Here is a 19,717-nt window from a genome sequence, read left to right as displayed (position 1 = left end):
ACCTGGTCCCCTTTGAATAGGAGGATGACCGCGGCAGCTTTCCAACCTTTGGGGATCTCAAACGATACAAAAGAGAGGTTGAACAGGCTAGTAATAGGGGTTGCAACAATTGTGGCGGATAATTTTAGAAATAGAGGGTCCAGATTGTCTAGCCCGACTGATTTGTAGGGGTCCAGATTTTGCAACTCTTTCAGAACATCAGATAGAGGACTCATCTTTGTATCTGTGCCATTATAGCATCTGTGACAGCATTGAGGCTATCTCGATTTAAAAATAGTCCATTTTATTCTTCTTTATTTTTTCTTTATTTATCATAGGAATCCCCACCCAGTTGACTACTTTAAAATAGTGGAAGCCCTCAATGGCAATGTCCATGCTAAAATGTGTTTTATAAACTGGGTGGGTCGAGCCCTGAATGCTGATTGTCAGACAGCCGTGTACCACGGGTATGACAAAACATTTCCTTTCACTGCTCTAATTACATTGGTAACCAGTTTATAATAGCAATAAGGCACCTCAGGGGTTTGTGATATATGGCCAATATACCACGGCTAGGGGCTGTGTCCAGGCACCCCGCATTGCGTTGTGCATAAGAACAGCTTTTAGCCATTGTATATTGGCCATATACCCCACCTCCTCTGGCCTTATTGCTTAAGGGTGCATTCGTAAATTTCCTCTGGCTATCTACTCCGATTTCTGAGCACTCTAATCTGAGTGTGCCAGAGCGCAGAATAACTGATGAGTTGAACATGGCTGGTGTCAGTAAACATCGGCAAAGAGTTAGTACAGTTACAGTCAAGTCAACGCTCTGGATAACATGAAAACAGCCTAACCAGCTCTGTTAGGGCAAGTAAAATGGTCAAAGTGAGGTGTTCTCTCATTTATGTCTGGAAGTAGCTAACAAGCTAGCTAACTTTAGCCAGTTAGCTTGGGTGCTTAACTACAGTTGTGATGTCAGAACACTCGAATGTACGCTCTGAGAGCAAAAACGCTCTGAATTTAAGAACGGACAATCTGATAATTATCTGAATTTACGCCCTCTGGCACTCCACAGTGAAATATCTTTGACAAGTCCCCTATCTGTTGCTATGACAACGGGCTATAAAGTCGTTTTCCCCCCCAAAGTTACCAAAATGCCTCGTGCGTCCACTTATATCAGTCCATTCGTAACAACCTAACCATTACGAAACTTATATTCGAACAAATAAACCTCACGTAGCAATATATGTTATTGTTGACCAAATTCGAAATTAATTTACCTCCATACAACATTTCGTCACTTCGTGGGCGGAGTAAAACCTCTCGCTTCTCCTCTTCCTATGGACGGGAAGCATTGTTGTACCAGCTGGGCCTGTGAATGGGATATAACCACTTTTCCATGGTGCAAAAAGTTATTCTCTATTTTTCCAGCTACAACTGTTTGTTACGTATCTGTGGTAAGTCGAGATCTGTCTAGCACGCCAGTTAAATTTGTAAATTAGCTAGCTTAGCTAACTAGCTAGAAGATACCGATCCTACCGCGCTTGTTTACGACGTGCACTGGGTCAGAACGCAATCATTGTTACATTACATTAAGACACCGTGGATCCGACGCGTACCTCAATGCAGGGATGGGATATGCCACTGTACTCCAAATGTTACCTTTATCCACACTGCTCCATCGAGAAGATTGAAATACAAATAGTGCTAGCCACTATGTGAACAGAATAAGCAGTTATTTTTGATTAAGCTGTCCATTTTCCTAGCCTGGTCGCCTGCAAAATGTGCCCGCTAAATTTACAGTTCATCTTGTTCCAGTCGCGCTGCACTTCGTTATCCAGCCAGGTGTTACGAAAATATGCCCGGAACGAGTAAAAAAAAAAGACAACCTTGAACACAAATGACAACAGTAATTTAGGGGACCGTGACGCCGAGGCTAGTGGGTAAATATTTTCCAAAAACATTATCTTCCACTTTCGGACGTTATATTCATAATCCCAACTGGAGTTCGGAAATGTGCCATATGGCTAAAATGTGAAGTTCGCTACTTGACATGACACATTGAATAAGTGAAGTAATGTGACGTTCTCTTCAACACCAACTGGACTCGGGGGTAGATCCAGGACACTCAAATTAGTATGATATGTTATGTTTGGTATATTTACAGTCAGATAATAGACAGAACGTCTGCGCCCCGCCCGCCTTGGGGGGGAAATATCCCATTATCACCTTGGCTCACAGCAAAAACGTTACCTTTTTCAAACACAATTTTCTTGTTCTGTGCAGTTTTGGAAATTGCATTGCCTAATACAGACAGAAGCATGTCTGTTCCACGAAATATATAATCAAATATTTTATTTTCTCCGCATGATTGTTGATGACACTCCGATGTTCCGATGGAGGGAATTAAATAGTCAAATAATGCGCTCAACTCAGACAGCGGTGTGTAGCCTACTGTAGCTGCTGGCAAAGTAATTCAAAGCCTATACTGTGTCACTCAGGATGTAACTTTCCAGTGCTACTATTTTTTGCAATGTAATGTTACTAAAACAAAATCAGACAACCCCATAGTAGAATAGTTTACATATTTACCTAGTCGGCTTGTGTGTGCTATGCGAGATAAATATTCTTCTTGAGACGCATTTAATGCTAGAGGCATAGGAAAGAAACATGTGTTCAAGCAGTCAATGCACAACAATTCTTAAAGCAAACAGCAGGAAAACACTTTTGAAAGCAGTTTTGGCCTTTGTTTTTTTTTTTAAAGAGGGGATCCCAGTTTTACATTGCTACCAGGTTTATTCCTATACTCATTCAATTGTGGCACTCAAGAATGGTTTAAGGTGGCAGCAGACTCTATGTTGCGTTCCATCCAGAGAGGAAGTCTGTTTTGTGTAGTGTATATCCACTGGGGGCTTGGGGAGCCAAGGTAGTTTACCATTCAAGAGGGGGTGAGGCACTCTTTGACTCTAGCTAGCGAAGGCGTTTGAACTTCCGGATCTGGTATTATATGCCCGTTTACAAATGCTAGTTGCATGCCAGACTAGTCTGGTGTTCTATGCTTAATGACACTACTTTTACTTTTGACACTACTACCTTTGACACTACTACTACTCTATGCTTAATGACATTTTCAATACTTTCGGATGTCGGTTGCCAGATTTGCCGACTTGCTTCAGCGACTTGCCCCATACATCTCGCACGAGAGAACTCACAGCTTGCCTGTAAGTGCTGCAGAAAGGCTGTCTGTGACCCTTTGGGTTTTTAGCGAGTGGCAGAACACAGAAAAGTATCGCTGAGAGTTTATAAGTTAGGAATCTCAACAGTTTGTGCCATCGTCATGGAAGTGTGCCACACTATCTGGCATGTCCTGAAGGAAGATTTTGTTGCTTAATGGGCAGAAATTGCCAGAGGTTCGGGGTACTGCTGGAATTATCCGTTTTGTGCATGAGCTGTCGACAGAAAACATGTTCAGATCCGAGATCCGGCAAGCTCGGGCAGCGATTACTACAACTAAAATCAATTTTTCTCAATGGTCCTGATGGCAGTCTGCGATGCAAGGTACCAACCATATCCAGGTAAGATGCGCTAAATACATGTGACTATATACATATGTGAAAATTATACCAATATAAACGTTGTAATGATATGCCTCACATAAAAGTGATCTGGCATCCCTATAAGAGGATGGGTCCTATGTCCAAAGTATAGGCCACACAGTTATGACAGTACACATTTGATAGCTTTCATGGTCCTTTTCAATACTAATGGTAACCCTTTTATTCAAAGGTTCTTCTGGCCTTGATGACGCCAAGAAGATCTACAACTATTGCCACTCAGGAGCCAGAATAATTTCAAAGAACTGCTTTGGGATCCTTGCTGCAAGATGGAGGATCCTGGGATGAGCCCTTGAGGTTGCCCCAGACAAAGCTGAGACCATTGCGAAGCCATGTGTGGCCTTCCACAACTACCTTTGCACCACAGACACTGACAACACAACACAGATTCATCAACACGGTACATCCACCTCACATTTGTTGACCACTCCACACCCACTGTGTGGGACCTACTTCCAGAGCAGTGAAGACAAGGTTGTACAAGGCGACACCAGCTTCCTGGACCCAAGAAACATGTCGGCAGAAAGGGCAACCAGAGTTGCAATAGACGTGTGCAACAACACAAAGGACTACATCCACACACCAGTTGGTCAAGTGTCTTTCCAGGATGCTGCTTTCACACATGGAACCCTACAGTAAATGTTGGAGTGTGGTTTTGAAAACATGTCCACAAGTACAGTACCAGTCAAAAGTTTGGACACACTTACTTATTCAAGGGTTTTTCTTTATTTTTACTATTTTCTACATTGTAAAATAAGTGAAGACATCAAAACTATGAAATAACACATATGGAATCATGTAGTAACCAAAAAAGTGTTAATCAAATCAAAATATATTTTATATTCTTCAAAGTAGCCACCCTTTGGTTTTATGACAGATTTGCACACTCTTGGCATTCTCTCAACCAGCTTCACCTGGAATGCTTTTCTAACATTCTTGAAGGAGTTCCCACATATGCTGAGTACTTGTTGGCTGCTTTTCCTTCACTCTGCGGTCCAACTTATCCCAAACCATCTCGATTGGTTTGAGGTCGGGTGATTGTGAAGTCCAGGTCATCTGATGCAGCACTCCGTCACTCTCCTTATTGATCAAATAGCCCTTACTTTGCCTGGAGGTGTGTTGGGTCATTGTCCTGTTGAAAAACAAATGATAGTCCCACTAAGCGTAAACCAGATGGGATGGTGTATCGCTGCAGAATGCTGTGGTATCCATGCTGGTTAAGTGTGCCTTGAATTCTAAATAAATCACAGACGGTACCACCAGCAAAGCACCATCACACCTCCTCCATGCTTCACTGTGGGAACCACACATGCAGAGATATGTTCATCTGCTCTGCGTCTCACAAAGACATTGCGGTTGGAACCAAAAAGCATGCAACATTTTTTGCAGTGAGACAAATGGGAGATGTTGATCAGCAGTAATAGACACCATCCATGGTACTATGACATCGTAGATGGCCTTTGCTGGACTCTGCTGCTGTTTCTGTAACTCCTGCTATCATTTCTTTAAGTCATCCACCTGCTGCTTAATGTCGGTGTCCAAAGGATCCTCAGCTGCAGTGGCAATTTTAGCATGTAAATCTTGGTGGGGCAAACTCTAGAACATTTTTTTAGATGCATGCCATTAAAGCCACTACACAACACTAAACCATATATTCATTGCACTATAACCGTGACAAACGGTGCCCACAAACTGTTAGGGCCTACATAAAGCAGAGCCTTTTCTGGCAGCAAAACAGTTCATTCAGCCTCATTTACTGCCTTAAAAAAAAAAAAACATGGCTGACTTGCCTAAGCAAATGTGGTTTTTACTGACAATTGAGATGTACAAACTATGGCATAAGGGAACGACAAGCGGATAAGAGGCAATCCGTAATTTCGATTTAAGATGTTAATGAGCGAGCTAGGACGGATTCAGTCAATATAACTATTTGTTCAGCACTTTTGAAATGTACAGCGACAGAATTCAGAACATGGGCCGTTCTTACAGTATTCCCCCAGGGGGCACCAAGTCAGAATCGTAGGATAAATAAAGGAGGCATATAAGCAGACAATGAAAGCTCTTACAATATTCAATAATTTGTCATCAAAGTCTGGCATTCTCTGGATTTATGGTGCTTTCAAGACAACTGGGAACTCTGGGGGGGGCCAAAAAAACTAGGTCGAATAATGATGTCTATGATCTTCAGGTCGGAGCTCCAGAAAGAAGCCCAAATTGGATGACCGTTTTCCCCGAGTTCCCAGTTGTCTTGAACTCACTGAAGTCTGAGATTTCCGAGTTTCCAGTTGTTCCACACTGCTCTAAGCTCCGTCGGACCTCTTTGCTATCGTCTATAGACCCCTTTTTTAAAGGCGCTGCATGGTCATTCCGACGTCTGCATTGGCCGTGCAGCATTTACGGTGATATTACCTCTGCAGAAGTCAGGGCATTCATACTTCTTGCGCTTTTCCGAGCAGTGCAGAGCTGTTTGTTCATACCGGACCTCTCGCCCTCACCTACTGTTTACCAATCATGTCAACACGGAGCCCTTCACAATGTAAAAAAAAATTGAGAGGCACACGGCGATACAGTACGGAGCACCATTCGGCCTCTGTGTTCCTCTGGAGGCTTGGTAATTGCGTCACACCATCCATACGGCGCAGCCGACCACATTTTCGGATCAAGCATCAATTGTCTGTTAGGCGCAGCTGCGTCAGAGCTCTTAAAGGGGAAATTACTTCTTAAAAGGGCATACAGTGCCTTCAGAAAGTAATCATACCCTATGACTTATTCCATATTTTGTTACAGCCTGAATTCAAAATGTATAAATATATTTAAAAAATCTCACCCATCTACACACAATACCCCATAATGACAAAGTGAAAACATGTTTTTAGATATTTTTGCCAATTTATTGAAAATTAAATACAGAAATGTCTAATTTACGTAAATATTCACACCCATGAGTCAATACATGTTAGAATCACTTTTGGCAGTGACTACAGCTGTGAGTCTTTCTGGGTAATACTCTTAAGAGCTTTGCACAGTTGGATTGTACAATATTTGCCAATTATTATTTTCAAAATTCTTCAAGCTTTGTCAAATTGATTGTTGATCATTGCTAGACAACCATTTAAGTCTTGCCATAGATTTTCAAGCAGATTTAAGTCAAAACTAACACTCTGGAACATTCACTGTCTTCTTGGTAAGGAACTCCAGTGTAGATTTGGCCTTGTTTTAGTTTATTGTCCTGCTGAAAGGTTATTTAATCTCCCAGTGTCTTGTGGAAAGCAGACTGAACCAGGTTTTCCTCCAGGATTCTGTGCTCAGCTTCATTACATTTCATTTTTTTATCCTGAAAAACTCACCAGTCCTTAACTATTACAAGCATACCCATAACATGATACAGCCACCACTATGCTTGCAAATATGGAGAGTGATACTTAGTGTTGTATTGGATTTGCCCCAAACATAGCACTTTGTATTCAGGACAAAAAGTTACTTGCTTTGCCAGATATTTTGCAGTATTTTTGCAAAAAGGATGCATGTTTTGGAATATTTGTTTATTTTGTACAGTCTTCATTCTTTTCCCTCTGTCAATTATGTTAGTTTTGTGGAGTAACTACAATGTTGATCCATCCCCAGTTTTCTCCTATCACAGCAATTGAACCCTGTAACTGTTTTAAAGTCACCATTGGCCTAATGGGGAAATCTCTGGGCGGTTTCCTTCCTCTCCGTCAACTGAGTTAGGAAGGACGCCTGTATCTTTGTAGTGACTGGGTGTATTGGTATTCCATCCAAAGTGTAATTAATAATGTCACCATGCTCAAAGCGATATTCAATGTCTGCTTTATTTTTTTTACCCATCTACCAATAGTTGTCCTTTGCGAGGCATTGGGAAACCTCCCTGGTCCTTCTTGAATCTGTGTTTGAAATGCACTGCTTGTCAGAGGGACCTTACAGATATGTGTGGGTACAGAGATGAGGTGGTCATTAAAAAATCATGTTAAACACTATTATTGCACAGAGTGAGTCCGTGCAAAATATTATGTGACTTGTTAAGCACATTTTTATTCCTGAACTTATTTTGGCTTGGTATAACGGGCTGAATAATCTTTTCTTTTTTTAAATTCGCCTTTGATTTAACCAGGTAGGCTAGTTGAGAACAAGTTCTCATTTACAACTGCGATCTGGCCAAGATAAATCAAAGCAGTTTGACACATACAACAACACATGGAATAGACAAACATAGTCAATAATAAAGTCTATATACTTTGTGTGCAAGGGAGGTAAGGCAATAAATAGGCCATGGTGGCGAAGTAATTACAATATACCAATTAACCACTGGAGTGAATAGATGTGCAGAAGATGAATGTGCAGGTAGAGATACTGGGGTGCAAAGGAGCAAGATAGATAAATACAGTATTGGGATGAGGTAGTTGGATGGGCTATGTAAAGGTGCAGTGATCTGTGAGCTGCTCTGACAGCTGGTGCTTAAAACTAGTGAGGGAGAAATGAGTCTCCAGCTTCAGTGATTGTTTTTTATTTTTTGCAGTTTGTTCCAGTCATTGGCAGCAGAGAACTGGAAGGAAAGGGGGAATAGGCTTTGGGGGTGACCTGTGAGATATACCTGCTGGAGCGTGTGCTAGGGGTGGGCGCTGCTATGGTGACCAGTGAGCTGAGATAAGGCGGGGCTTTACCTAGCAAAGACTTGTAGATGACCTGGAGCCAGTTGGTTTGGCGATGAATATGAAGCGAGGGCCAGCCAACGAGAGCGTACAGGTCGCAGTGGTGGGTAGTATATGGGGCTTTGGTGACAAAACGGATGGCACTGTGATAGACTGCATCCAATTTGTTGAGTGTTGGAGGCTATTTTGTAGGTGACATCGCCGAAGTCGAGAATCGGTAGCTTTCTATAGCTACTATGCTTCAGCAGTTGGTTACAGGTGATAACGCTTATTACTATTACAAAGATTGCTCTGTTACAATGTGGTTCAATGGGAAATAATGTTAGTTTTCCCCAATTTCGTCGAGGGGAATTCCGTCTTATGATGAGTATGTATTTATTTGTGGATGTCAATCATCAATTTCGTATGATATGTTACTACAAATTGCAATTCGTATAATATGTTACGAAGTCCAATTTGTTGTAGCCAACATTAGCTAGGTGGTTTGCTGGCTAATGCTAACGTTAGCTAGGTGGATAATGTTAGCTAGGTTAGGGGTTAACGTTAGGCGTTTGGTTAAGGCTAGGGGAAGGGTTAACTAACATGCTAGTAGTTTTAAAGTAGCTGAAAAGTAATAAGTTGCTAAAGTTGTCTGTGATGAGATTCGAACGGGCAACCTTTGGGTTGCAAGACATTTGCGTTATACGCCCACCCTGACCAACCACCCTCTTTCGTTTTTGCCTTAAGTAACCTTCTGTCTTAATGTAACCATACCAAACGTAACATATCATACTAATGAGTGTCCCAGATTTACTATGTTAAATCTAGTCTATGAGACCAGGCTGTCAACACAACTTACTGAGGCTCATGGAATTTATAAAATGACTGTTCTCTGTGTGTTATTGTTTGCCTGGCTGCTTCTTGGGTCATGCATTTTTAATGAGTCCTGTCCCCCATTTCTCAAACAGGTTGGAGCACGCCAGGCATGAGTGGTGCACACCTAGGCGAGTGGCAGAGGAGGTCCTTTGACATTTCATCTGGCACCTGCGCACCTGAGCAGACGGCAGACGCCTATCGGGCGCACATCCTCGCCATTCAATATGCATGGGCGAGCTCCCAGCTCTCTCAGGCCGGCACGGCCAGCCTGCTCAGGACTTACTCTGAGCGCTATGCCGCAGTGCTGGACTCGGACGACCCTCGCACAGGGCTTAACAACTATGCAGAGAGCGCACTGCACCTGGCCCGCAGTCAGAGGAACCACAGTGACAAATGGGAGTCGTCCCTGACAACTGCGAATGTGCTGGAGCTGCCGTGCGTGCAGAAGATGATTCAGGCTGGGACAGGGGGTGGAAAGTCCCTGGTGGCACCTGCAGATGTTGACGTCACTGTTGGACAAGAGAGCAGAGGCAGCTCCCTGCCTGTTGTTTCCTCCACTGGACTCAGAGCTGCAGAGCCTCCATTCAAACCCCTGGGACCCACATCATGGCCCAAGGCTGCGGGCAACAGCACTTTCAGCAATTTACAGAGTATTACTGCAGAGAGACCAAGAGGCCCTGAGGGATTCCCCAGCCACCCCAATTCCTCTGCTGGCCCCTCAGGAAGTGCTCAGTCTCTGTTTGGCCAGCACTCCTCAGCTCCACCACATCCAAACCCAGGCCCTGAAGCGAACCAGTCTGTCTTCTTCAACTCTAACCCCTCCAAGAGGAAGACATTCTATAACTCCTGTGGAGAGAGTGGCAGAGGGGGGGCATCTAGAGGGCAAGACCAAAGTGGTGGTGGCACTAACTTCAAAACGGCAAGGGAGCAGTTTATTGTTGATCAGCAGAAAAAGCACTCCCACCAGCCCCAGAGAGCTCAGCAGCCCCCTGGGACGGTGGTTGCCATGGGGAATGCCACGAAGAAGTCACTGGGGGCCAACAGGCCACGGGGGACATTTTCCAAATTTGTGTCCCCAATGCCAAGGCAGGAGGACAAGGAGGGTGGGGTCGGGAGTAACAATGGCCAGGAGACTCAGCCAGTAGACGAGCGTCTGAAAAACTTTGAGCCAAAGATCATCGAGCTGATCATGAGTGAAATTATGGACCACGGGCCGCCCGTAGCCTGGGATGACATTGCTGGCCTGGAGTTTGCCAAAGCCACCATCAAGGAGATTGTTGTGTGGCCTATGCTCCGGCCTGACATCTTCACTGGCCTCCGTGGTCCACCCAAAGGCATCCTCCTATTCGGGCCCCCGGGGACAGGAAAAACTCTGATTGGGAAGTGCATTGCTTGCCAGTCAGGCGCCACCTTCTTCAGCATCAGCGCCTCCTCTCTCACCTCAAAGTGGGTGGGGGAGGGAGAGAAAATGGTGAGAGCACTCTTCGCCATTGCCCGCTGCCACCAGCCAGCAGTCATCTTCATCGACGAGATAGACTCTCTGCTGTCCCAGCGTACGGACGGGGAGCACGAGTCATCCCGGCGGATAAAGACTGAGTTCCTGGTTCAGTTGGACGGGGCGGCCACCTCAGCCGACGACCGCATCCTGGTGGTGGGGGCCACCAACCGCCCTCAGGAGATAGACGAGGCGGCTCGGCGCCGCCTTGCCAAACGCCTCTACATCCCCCTTCCCGAGGCAGCCGCAAGACGGCAGATAGTCTCTAGCCTCATGGCCTGCGAGAAAAGCCAGCTGGAAGAGGAAGAGCTGGAGAACGTGGTCACAGGGACGAAGGGCTTTTCCGGGGCCGATATGACAGGACTGTGCCGGGAGGCAGCGCTAGGCCCCATCCGGAGCATCCAGCTCAGTGACATTGCCACCATCACCGCCGACCAGGTGCGGCCCATCCTCCACTGTGACTTCCAGGAGGCCCTGAGGGTCGTGAGGCCCAGCGTCTCAGCCAAAGACCTGGAGCTCTATGAGGAGTGGAACAATACTTTTGGTTGTGGTCGTTGATCAGGGAAGCAGTAATGACTCGCATTATACATATTAGCCTATATTTGCCATTTACTGCTGTTGGGGATATATTTAGTTTATGTTGAGTAAATAAAATTGCATTTTAGATTTCCCGCAACAGACTCCACCATAAAATGAGACTATTTTAATAATCTGTCTATGTTAACTTGATTTTTCATTTACTAATCCATGGCACAATGTTTATTTCCAAATATAGGCTATTTGTTTTTCTACACTGTTGATTCACTAAATAAGATATTGGTGTAAGTAATATGTTCCTAATAAATTTGCTAAATGTTTTCTATTGCGTTGCACAGCAAACGGGTTTTCCTTTGTAACACAGAGAGGAAATGTGACTGTTTTTCTGAGGACGGATTACGGGAAATATTCCCTATTCACTCCATTAGCTAGCTACCTGTTTATCCAAAGCAGATGAAATCAGGCCTACGTCAGCTTTCAGTTTCTTGTCATCATCAATGTTTGTTAAATGAGGTCTAGTGTCTCCCTGTCACTTGCATATCTTCATCCCTTACAGTTTACATTCAAACTCGACCGTGATCTGGCAAAATTACTCCACCTCAAAAATTCCATTTGACGAAAGCAGACCTGCCAACACGCACGCATTTTGCGTACCAACTACGCAATTCTCTGTCCGTGTATGCAGGTACGAGATCCGAGTAAAAAGTACGCCGAAATGAATAGGGCCTGATTTATTTATTTTTATTTTATTTACATTTTAATAAAAAATAAATCCACTGAGTAAATCTAACATCCGGATTCTCGAGCTGCAACACACAGACCTGTATGGAGTTTGTGTCAACGGACATGGAGATTAAAACATAATTATTCGACGTAGCTACCCGGTGTCTGCGCCTCCTGTTTGTTATGATGCTGAGTTTGCCGAATGTCAACTGTAAGTAAATACATGGAGAAATCCCTTCGACTCCCTGTGTTGTGGAAAGGTAAACACTAATGGTTTCAAGCTAACGTTAGTGAACATAAGATGAAAATTCAGTGGGCTCTAAAGTGCCAGCAGTTCACTCGCATTTGCTAGTGAAAGAAATTAAATGGAAATACGAAAAATAACTTCATTTGTGCGAGTGTGATATACAGTACATTTAATTCTGCGTCCCATTAGTTGTATTTTCCACGTAACATTACGAGGATCGCACAACCTGGTAGACTGTAACTGTAATTATGATCCGAGTCACAAAAAGCATTACAAAAGTATAATCAAAAATAAATAGAAATATCTTGGCATTAAATGGAGTCAGGAGTTTAGAAGACTGCGCGATGAAGAATGAATGAGTGTCCGGTATTAGCTATAGAGGCAATGCTTCTAAAATGCCTTTGCACTGGATTTGAGATTTTGTCAATTTCGAAAATCTTAATTGATGTATGCGCTGCAAAGAAATACAATGGGAACCTTTACGTAGGCTGAAACACCGGACTCGTCTAGCGAACAGCGTTCAGATTCCATTTGCGGTAACCAGTTTGCGGTCTGTGTCGATGCGATCATTTGTTTTTGTTTGTATGTTTTCAAAATTATTTAGCTTTTAGTGTTTATTAGGAACCGTGTCTAAAACTTGTGAGCTGGCCCTAGTGATTGGCCCTGTTTGTAAGGTGACACGCGTTGCTCTGCTTTAGAGACTAAACTTGGGGGCCAAGGCAAGCTGGATCTGAAGACTTTCTATGCAGATGTCAGAAAATAATTGTATTTTGCAGTAGACTACATGTTGCTGAAATTTACATTTGGAGATGTGCTCCTTCAGCATGCAGTGGTCGCTGACATTGCCAAAAGGCAGACTGCCAAGTTCTCATCCCTCAACTTTTTCATGGCATGCTTTCCCTGCATTATTCCTGAGGGAGCCTCTGTTGATCTGGTGGAAGAGGAGTTTAGACTCTATCAGGCAACAACCTTTGAGCAGAGTCTAGTCAACATGCGCACAGATCAGGCCTAGAGAGAAATCGGCACAATGAAAAGGGGGGGGGGGGGGGGCTGTGATGCTGGGGATATTGATATTCAGTCTCGTTTCCAAGAACAAAACCCAGTACAGAGCTTCCCTCAGTACAGACATGCTGAGTGCCCTCGTTACCAAGAAGGTTTCAACGATTGCCAAAGGAACTGTTTGCCACAGAGAAGTCTACCCTGATGCCCTGCTGCGTAAGGCTAAATCTGCTAGCTACCAGGCAAATCTGTCTAGGAAATGATTTCCTGAACATTTGAAGGTCTCCAGAAGATTTGTTCTCACCCACTGTTTCCTATCATAGCTTTTTCGGTTTTATTATGGATAACATGTTTATTTGATACTGATGCTCTTCTTCAAACATTTGTTCTCATCATATCAGAGTTTAAAAAAATGTTTTATCGTGGATGCGACGTTTGTACATTTTGTACCTAAACAAATAACTTATTATTTGTTTATAAAATAAAACATCTCCAAGAATAAAGGCCCTTTGTCTTCTTTCTAATTATGTCTTGTTAGTGACTTTTACCATATGTGTAAATGGTATGCTTTCAAGAATACTTGATTTGGTACAATTCTATAACTGCGATCAGACCCACAAACAGCGTGCGCACGAGCGTGCAGGGGAAAGAGAACCCCAATTCGGCGCGTGCTATGCAGGTGAGTTGTATCTCTAATATTTCCGCGTGCGTCTGGTACTCTAAAAAGTTGGACAGGGTTGGCAGGTCTGTGAAAGGCACACGCATACTCAGACAAACTAGCTCTCGTTCAGGCAAATAAGTGCATTCAGGCTATCCGGAAGGCCAAAGTTAGTTACTTTAAGGCGCAGTTCTCTCTGTGGATCTAACCCCAAGAAGTTCTGGAAAATGGTTACAGACCTGGAGAATAAACCCTCCCTCTCACAGCTGACCATGTCCCTTAATGTTGATGATGTGGTTGTTACTGACAAGGAGCACATGGCTGAGCTTTTTCAATCACCACTTCATTAATTCAGGATTCCTATTTGACTCAGCCTTGCCCATCTAACATTTCCTCATCTCCCACCCCTTCTAATGCGACAAGCCCCGATGCTCCTCACTCTTTTTCCCCTGCCCCACTACAAAGTTTCTCCCTGCAGGCGGTCACTGAGTCCAAGGTGCTAAAGGAGCTCCTTAAACTTGACCCCCAAAAAACATCTGGATCAGATGGTTTAGACCCTTTCTTCTTTAAGGTTGCTGCCCCTATCATCACAAGCGTATCTCTGACCTTTTTAACCGGTCTCTCCTCTCTGGGGAGGTTCCTATTGCTTGGAAGGCAGCCACGGTGCATCCTTTATTTAAGGGGGAGATCAAGCTGATCCTAACTGTTATAGGCCAATTTCTATTTTGCCCTGTTTATCAAAAGTGTTGGAAAAACATGTCAATAATCAACTGACTGGCTTTCTTCGTGTTTATAGTATTCTCTCTAGTATGCAATTTGGTTTCAGCTCAGGTTATGGATGTGTCACTGCATCCTTAAAGGTCCTAAATTATGTCACTATTGCCTTTTATTCTAAGCAGTATTGTGCTGCTATTGTTATTGACTAGTCTAATGCTTTTTGATACGGTAGACAATTCCATTCTTGTGGGCCGACTAAGGAGTATTGGTGTCTCTGAGGGGTCTTTGGCCTGGTTTCCTAACTACCACTCTCAAAGAGTGCAGTGTATAAATTCAGAACATCTGTTGTCTCAGCCACTACCTGTCACCAAGGGAGTAGTCCAAGGCTCGATCCTAGGCCCCACTCTCTTCTCAATATACATCAACAACATAGCTCAGGAAGTAGGAAGCTCTCTCATCCATTTATACGCAGATGAAAATCTTATACTCAGCTGGCCCCTCCCCGGCTTTTGTGTTAAACGCTCTACAACAAAGCTGTCTTAGTGTCCAACAGGCTTTCTCTACCCTTAACCTTGTTCTAGACACCTCCAAAACAAAGGTCATGTGGTTTGGTAAGAAGAATGCCCCTCTCCCCACCGGTGTGATTGCTACCTCTGAGGGTTTAGAGCTTGATACAAGTTATTGGGAGTATGGCTAGACACTGTCCTCTCAGCACATATCAAAGCTGCAGGCTAAGGTTAAATCTAGACTTGGTTTCCTCTTTCATAATTGCTCCTCTTTCACCTAGCTGCCAAACTAACCCTGATTCAGATGACCATTCTACCCATGCTAGATTACGGAGACGTAATTTATAGATCGGCAGGTAAGGGTGCTCTCGAGCGGCTAGATGTTCTTTACCATTCGGCCATCAGATTTGCCACCAATGCTCCTTATAGGACACATCACTGCACTCTATACTCCCCTGGAAATCGGTCATCTCTGTACACCTGTCGCAAGACCAACTGGCTGATGCTTATTTATAAAACCCTCTTAGGCCTCACTCCCCCCTATCTGAGATACCTACTGCAGCCCTCATCCTCCACATACATCTGTTCTGCCAGTCACATTTTGTTAAAGTCCCGAAAGAACACACATCCCTGGGTCGCTCCTCTTTTCAGTTCACTGCAGCTAGCGACTGGAACGAGCTGCAACAAACACTCAAACTGGACAGTTTTATCTCTTCATTCAAAGACTCAATCATGGACACTTACTGACAGTTGTGGCTGCGTCGCCTGATGTATTGTTGTCTCTACCTTCTTGCCCTTTGTGCTGTTGTCTATGCCCAATTGTTTGTACCATGTTTTGTGCTGCTGCCATGTTGTGTTGCTACCATGTTGTTGTTGTTGTGTTGCTTCTATGCTGTGTTCTCATGTGTTGCTGCCATGCTATGTTGTTGTCTTAGGTCTCTCTTTATGTAGTGTTGTGGTGTCTCTTGTCGTGATGTGTTGTCCTATATTTTAATTTTTAATCCCCGTCCCCGCAGGAGGCCTTTTGGTAGGCCGTCATTGTAAATGAGAATTTGACTTAAATCAAATAAAAACAAATTCTCAAACGGAGAATCCAAAATGTTCCTGAAACATTGACTTAATTAATGGATGGGAGATTCCTGATCTATTAAGGCTTGCCCACTGATCTGCCTTGTATTGCCTCTGCCTGTCACAGTGACCATACGCTATTAAGCTGGTATGTGACAGGAAACAGGAAAACTGTAATTGAATGTTTCTGTAAGAATCCATATTTTAATGATCACAAAACAAGTACTTTTGGTATCCTGCTCATCTCACTAAGCTATTCAGTTATGTTTCACCAAATGCAAGACTGTCTGTCCTCCCCTTAAAGCTGAAACTTGCCCTCTCTGCCAAGTCTTAGTTCTCCAGATGTACAAGGAGTCAACAGAGATTTTGAATGTAGTTTATCTCCTTTTAAGTCGAATGCCTTTCTGTAAATAGACTGTCACTGGTTGAGAAGGAGACGATTATAGATTGTGCACACAATTTTCATAAAACAATCTTTGAAAAACTGGAAGACCATGAAAAGGTTTCATGTATTTTTCATTATATTTTTGTCAAGTCGCTGATTAATATTTCAGAGTTCTGGGGTTGGCTGCAGTATTGAAACTTTGTAAAATCAGCCAGCAATGCAAGTAGTGCGCACATGCCAGAGGGTTGGTGGAAGCTTGTCAGAACAGCAAGGCTCCCCACAGCTGGACCGGGACAGATACACAGAATTCTTCTGGTGCTGGGATGGCAAATCCAGACACTTGACACGCAGAATAATGTCATATTCTACCATCATGTACAGTGGCAAGAAACAGTATGTGAACCCTTTGGAAATACCTGGATTTCTGCATAAATTGGTCATATAATTTGATACGATCTTCATCTAGGTCACAACAATAGACAAATACAGTCTTCTTAAACTAATAAAACACATACAATTATATGTTTTCATGTCTTTATTGAAGACACTGTGTAAACCTTCACAGTGCAGGGTGGGAAAAGTATGTGAACCCTTGGATTTAATAACTGGTTGACCCTCCCTTGGCAGCAATAACCTCAACCAAACATTTTCTGTAGTTGCGGATCAGACCTGTACAACGGTCAGGATGAATTTTGGACCATTCCTCTTTACAAAACTGTTTAAGTTCAGCAATATTATTGGGATATCTGGTGTGAACTTCTCTTTTGAGGTAATCTCAGTCGAGTTGAGGTCAGGATTCTGACTGGGCCACTCCAAAAGGCATATTTTCTTCTGTTGAAGCCATTCTGTTGTTGATTTACTTCTGTGTTTTGGGTTGTTATCCTGTTGCATCAGCCAACTTCTGTTGAGCTTCGTTGGCAGACAGATTCTTGCAAAATGTCTTGATAAACTTCGGAATTCATTTTTTCCATTGATGATTGCAAGCTGTCCAGGCCCTGAGGCAGCCCCAAACTATGATGCTCCCTCCACCATACTTTACAGTTGGGATGAGGTTTTGATGTTGGTGTGCTGTGCCTTTTTTGTTCTCCACACATAGTGTTGTGTGTTCCTTCCAAACAACTCAACTGTAGTTTCATCTGTCCGCAGAATATTTTGGCAGTAGCACTGTGGAACATCCAAGTGCACTTTTGCAAACTTCAGACGGGCAACAATGTTTTTTTTGGACAGCAGTGGCTTCTTCCGTGGTGTCCTCCCATGAACACCATTCTTGTTTAGTGTTTTACGTATCATAGACTCGTCAACAGAGATGTTATCATGTTCCAGAGATTTCTGTAAGTCTTTAGCTGACACTCTGGGATTCTTCTTAACCTCATTGAGCATTCTGCGCTGTGCTCTTGCAGTCATCTTTGCAGGACGGACACTCCTAGGTAGAGTAGCAACAGTGCTGAACTTTCTCCATTTATAGACAATTTGTCTTACTGAGGACAAACATCAAAGCTTTTAGAGATACTTTTGTAACCCATTCCGGCTTTAAGCCAGTCAACAATTCTTAATCTTAGGTCTTCTGAGATCTATTTTATTCGAGGCATGGTTCACATCAGGCAATGCTTCTTGTGAATAGCAAACTCACATTTTGTGAGTTTTTTTATAGGGCAAGGCAGCTCTAAACAACGTCGCCAATCTCTTCTCTTTGATTGGACTCCAGGTTAGCTGACTCCTGACTCCAATTAGCTTTTGGAGAAGTCATTACCCTAGGGGTTCACATACTTTTTCTAACCTACAATGTGAATGTTTGAATTATGTATTCAATGTAGACAAAAGTACAATTTGTGTGTTATTAATTTAATCACACTATGTTTGTCTATTGTTGTGACTTAGATGAAGATCAGATCAAATTTGATAACCAATTTATGCAGAAATCCAGGTAATTCCAAATGGTTCACATACCTTTTCTTGCCACTGTAGCTTTAACAACTTCTAATTCTAGGAATGTTGGGTTGAGTTTTGGCTTTGAATTGAAGTTAAACAGTACTAGGCTACATTACAAAGGAAAAGGACCCCTGTCAAGTTTATTGAAGATGACATAGGTCAGGAGTACTCGACTGCTATTTGAGAAAGTCCGGTCACACAAATGTCCTAGGTGGCAAAGGTCCGGATGTATATTGTCATTTAACGGCGTAGTAATGGGCCCACCTCACACCCTTTTTGTTGGCGGAGAGCATTTTGCCATTTTAAAGCTAATTTCCTGCAATTTTACACATTTTGCCATGGGTCTGAGATAATTATTTTGCAGTTAAAGCTAATTTCCTGCCATTTTGCCATGTCTTATGTGTGTTCATATGATACCTGAGTGACGGGGCACATTTGGGGTAAAAGCCCCTTGTCATCTAATCTGGCCATGATACAAGATTTAGGTAGCTGGTTAGCCTAATTTACTTATCTAGCTAGTAGTCAACTGGACATTTCTGACAGGTTATAAATAGCTCTCTAACGTCTGTCAGTAAATGACATAACTAGATGAAAACTGCCCATGCATTACCAAATTTCAAAATTTCACCTTGTGCGTTCTACGTTTACAAATCTCAATAGCAGTAAATTGGAAAATTGACAGACTGCGGTCTGCCTGTTGAGGTATGGCTAATTTTAAATAAATGTTTTCTAAGATTTATTTGAGTTGTTGACTGCCAAATAATCTCATACATCCATCTTTCACAGTATTTTTGTCCTTACACTCATCCCAGTTTGAGCTATCACAGCCGCCCACCGTCCATGAAGGTAATCTAAACCTGTGAACACCAGTCTAACATTTGCAGTCCATGGATGGACCCCTTTCCGTCCATAAGATTAACAGATATGACTTGTGGGCATGTTAAACTTTTATGCTTTTTTCCCCTTGATCTCAAAGGTCAAATAGGAGGTGCTTATATTTGTCCTGTTTCACACATGTGTGTGGTGTGAAATGGACATGTGATTTTTTGCATATCCAACTCCCCCCGAGACACCCTCGGAGAGTGGGGTCACGGCCAGGGATCAGTCATTATTGGTGGTGACCCTGGAGCAATTAGGGTGAAGTGCCTTGCTCAAGGGCAGATCGACAGATTTCATGTAGTCGGCTCGCGGATTCCTTTCGGTTACAGGCCCAATCCTTTACTCTGAACATAATCTGTCAAATAGGATCCTCTCTAATGGAATGGTTCACTCTGATTCTTAAGTGGTTGAGTAGCCCTATTTTAGCAAACTGTCCGAAAGTGGAGGTGAGATTTGGGA

At 43.2% G+C, this 19,717-nt stretch overlaps 1 protein-coding gene across 1 annotated transcript; it reads left to right on the top strand.

The window, feature by feature from the left end:
- The first annotated feature begins 1,312 nt into the window (after positions 1-1,312).
- Positions 1,313-11,475, top strand: fignl1 (fidgetin-like 1). Its single transcript, XM_038991746.1, has 2 exons — positions 1,313-1,436; positions 9,208-11,475. Exons 1-2 carry the CDS (start codon positions 1,358-1,360, stop codon positions 11,166-11,168), a joined length of 2,040 nt encoding a protein of 679 aa, XP_038847674.1. The 5' UTR covers positions 1,313-1,357; the 3' UTR covers positions 11,169-11,475.
- The last annotated feature ends 8,242 nt before the right edge of the window (positions 11,476-19,717 follow it).

Source organism: Salvelinus namaycush, chromosome 4 (genome assembly GCF_016432855.1).
Source record: "Salvelinus namaycush isolate Seneca chromosome 4, SaNama_1.0, whole genome shotgun sequence".
NCBI classification, from domain to species: Eukaryota; Metazoa; Chordata; class Actinopteri; order Salmoniformes; family Salmonidae; genus Salvelinus; species Salvelinus namaycush.
This window is presented reverse-complemented; position numbering and strand designations above follow the sequence as displayed.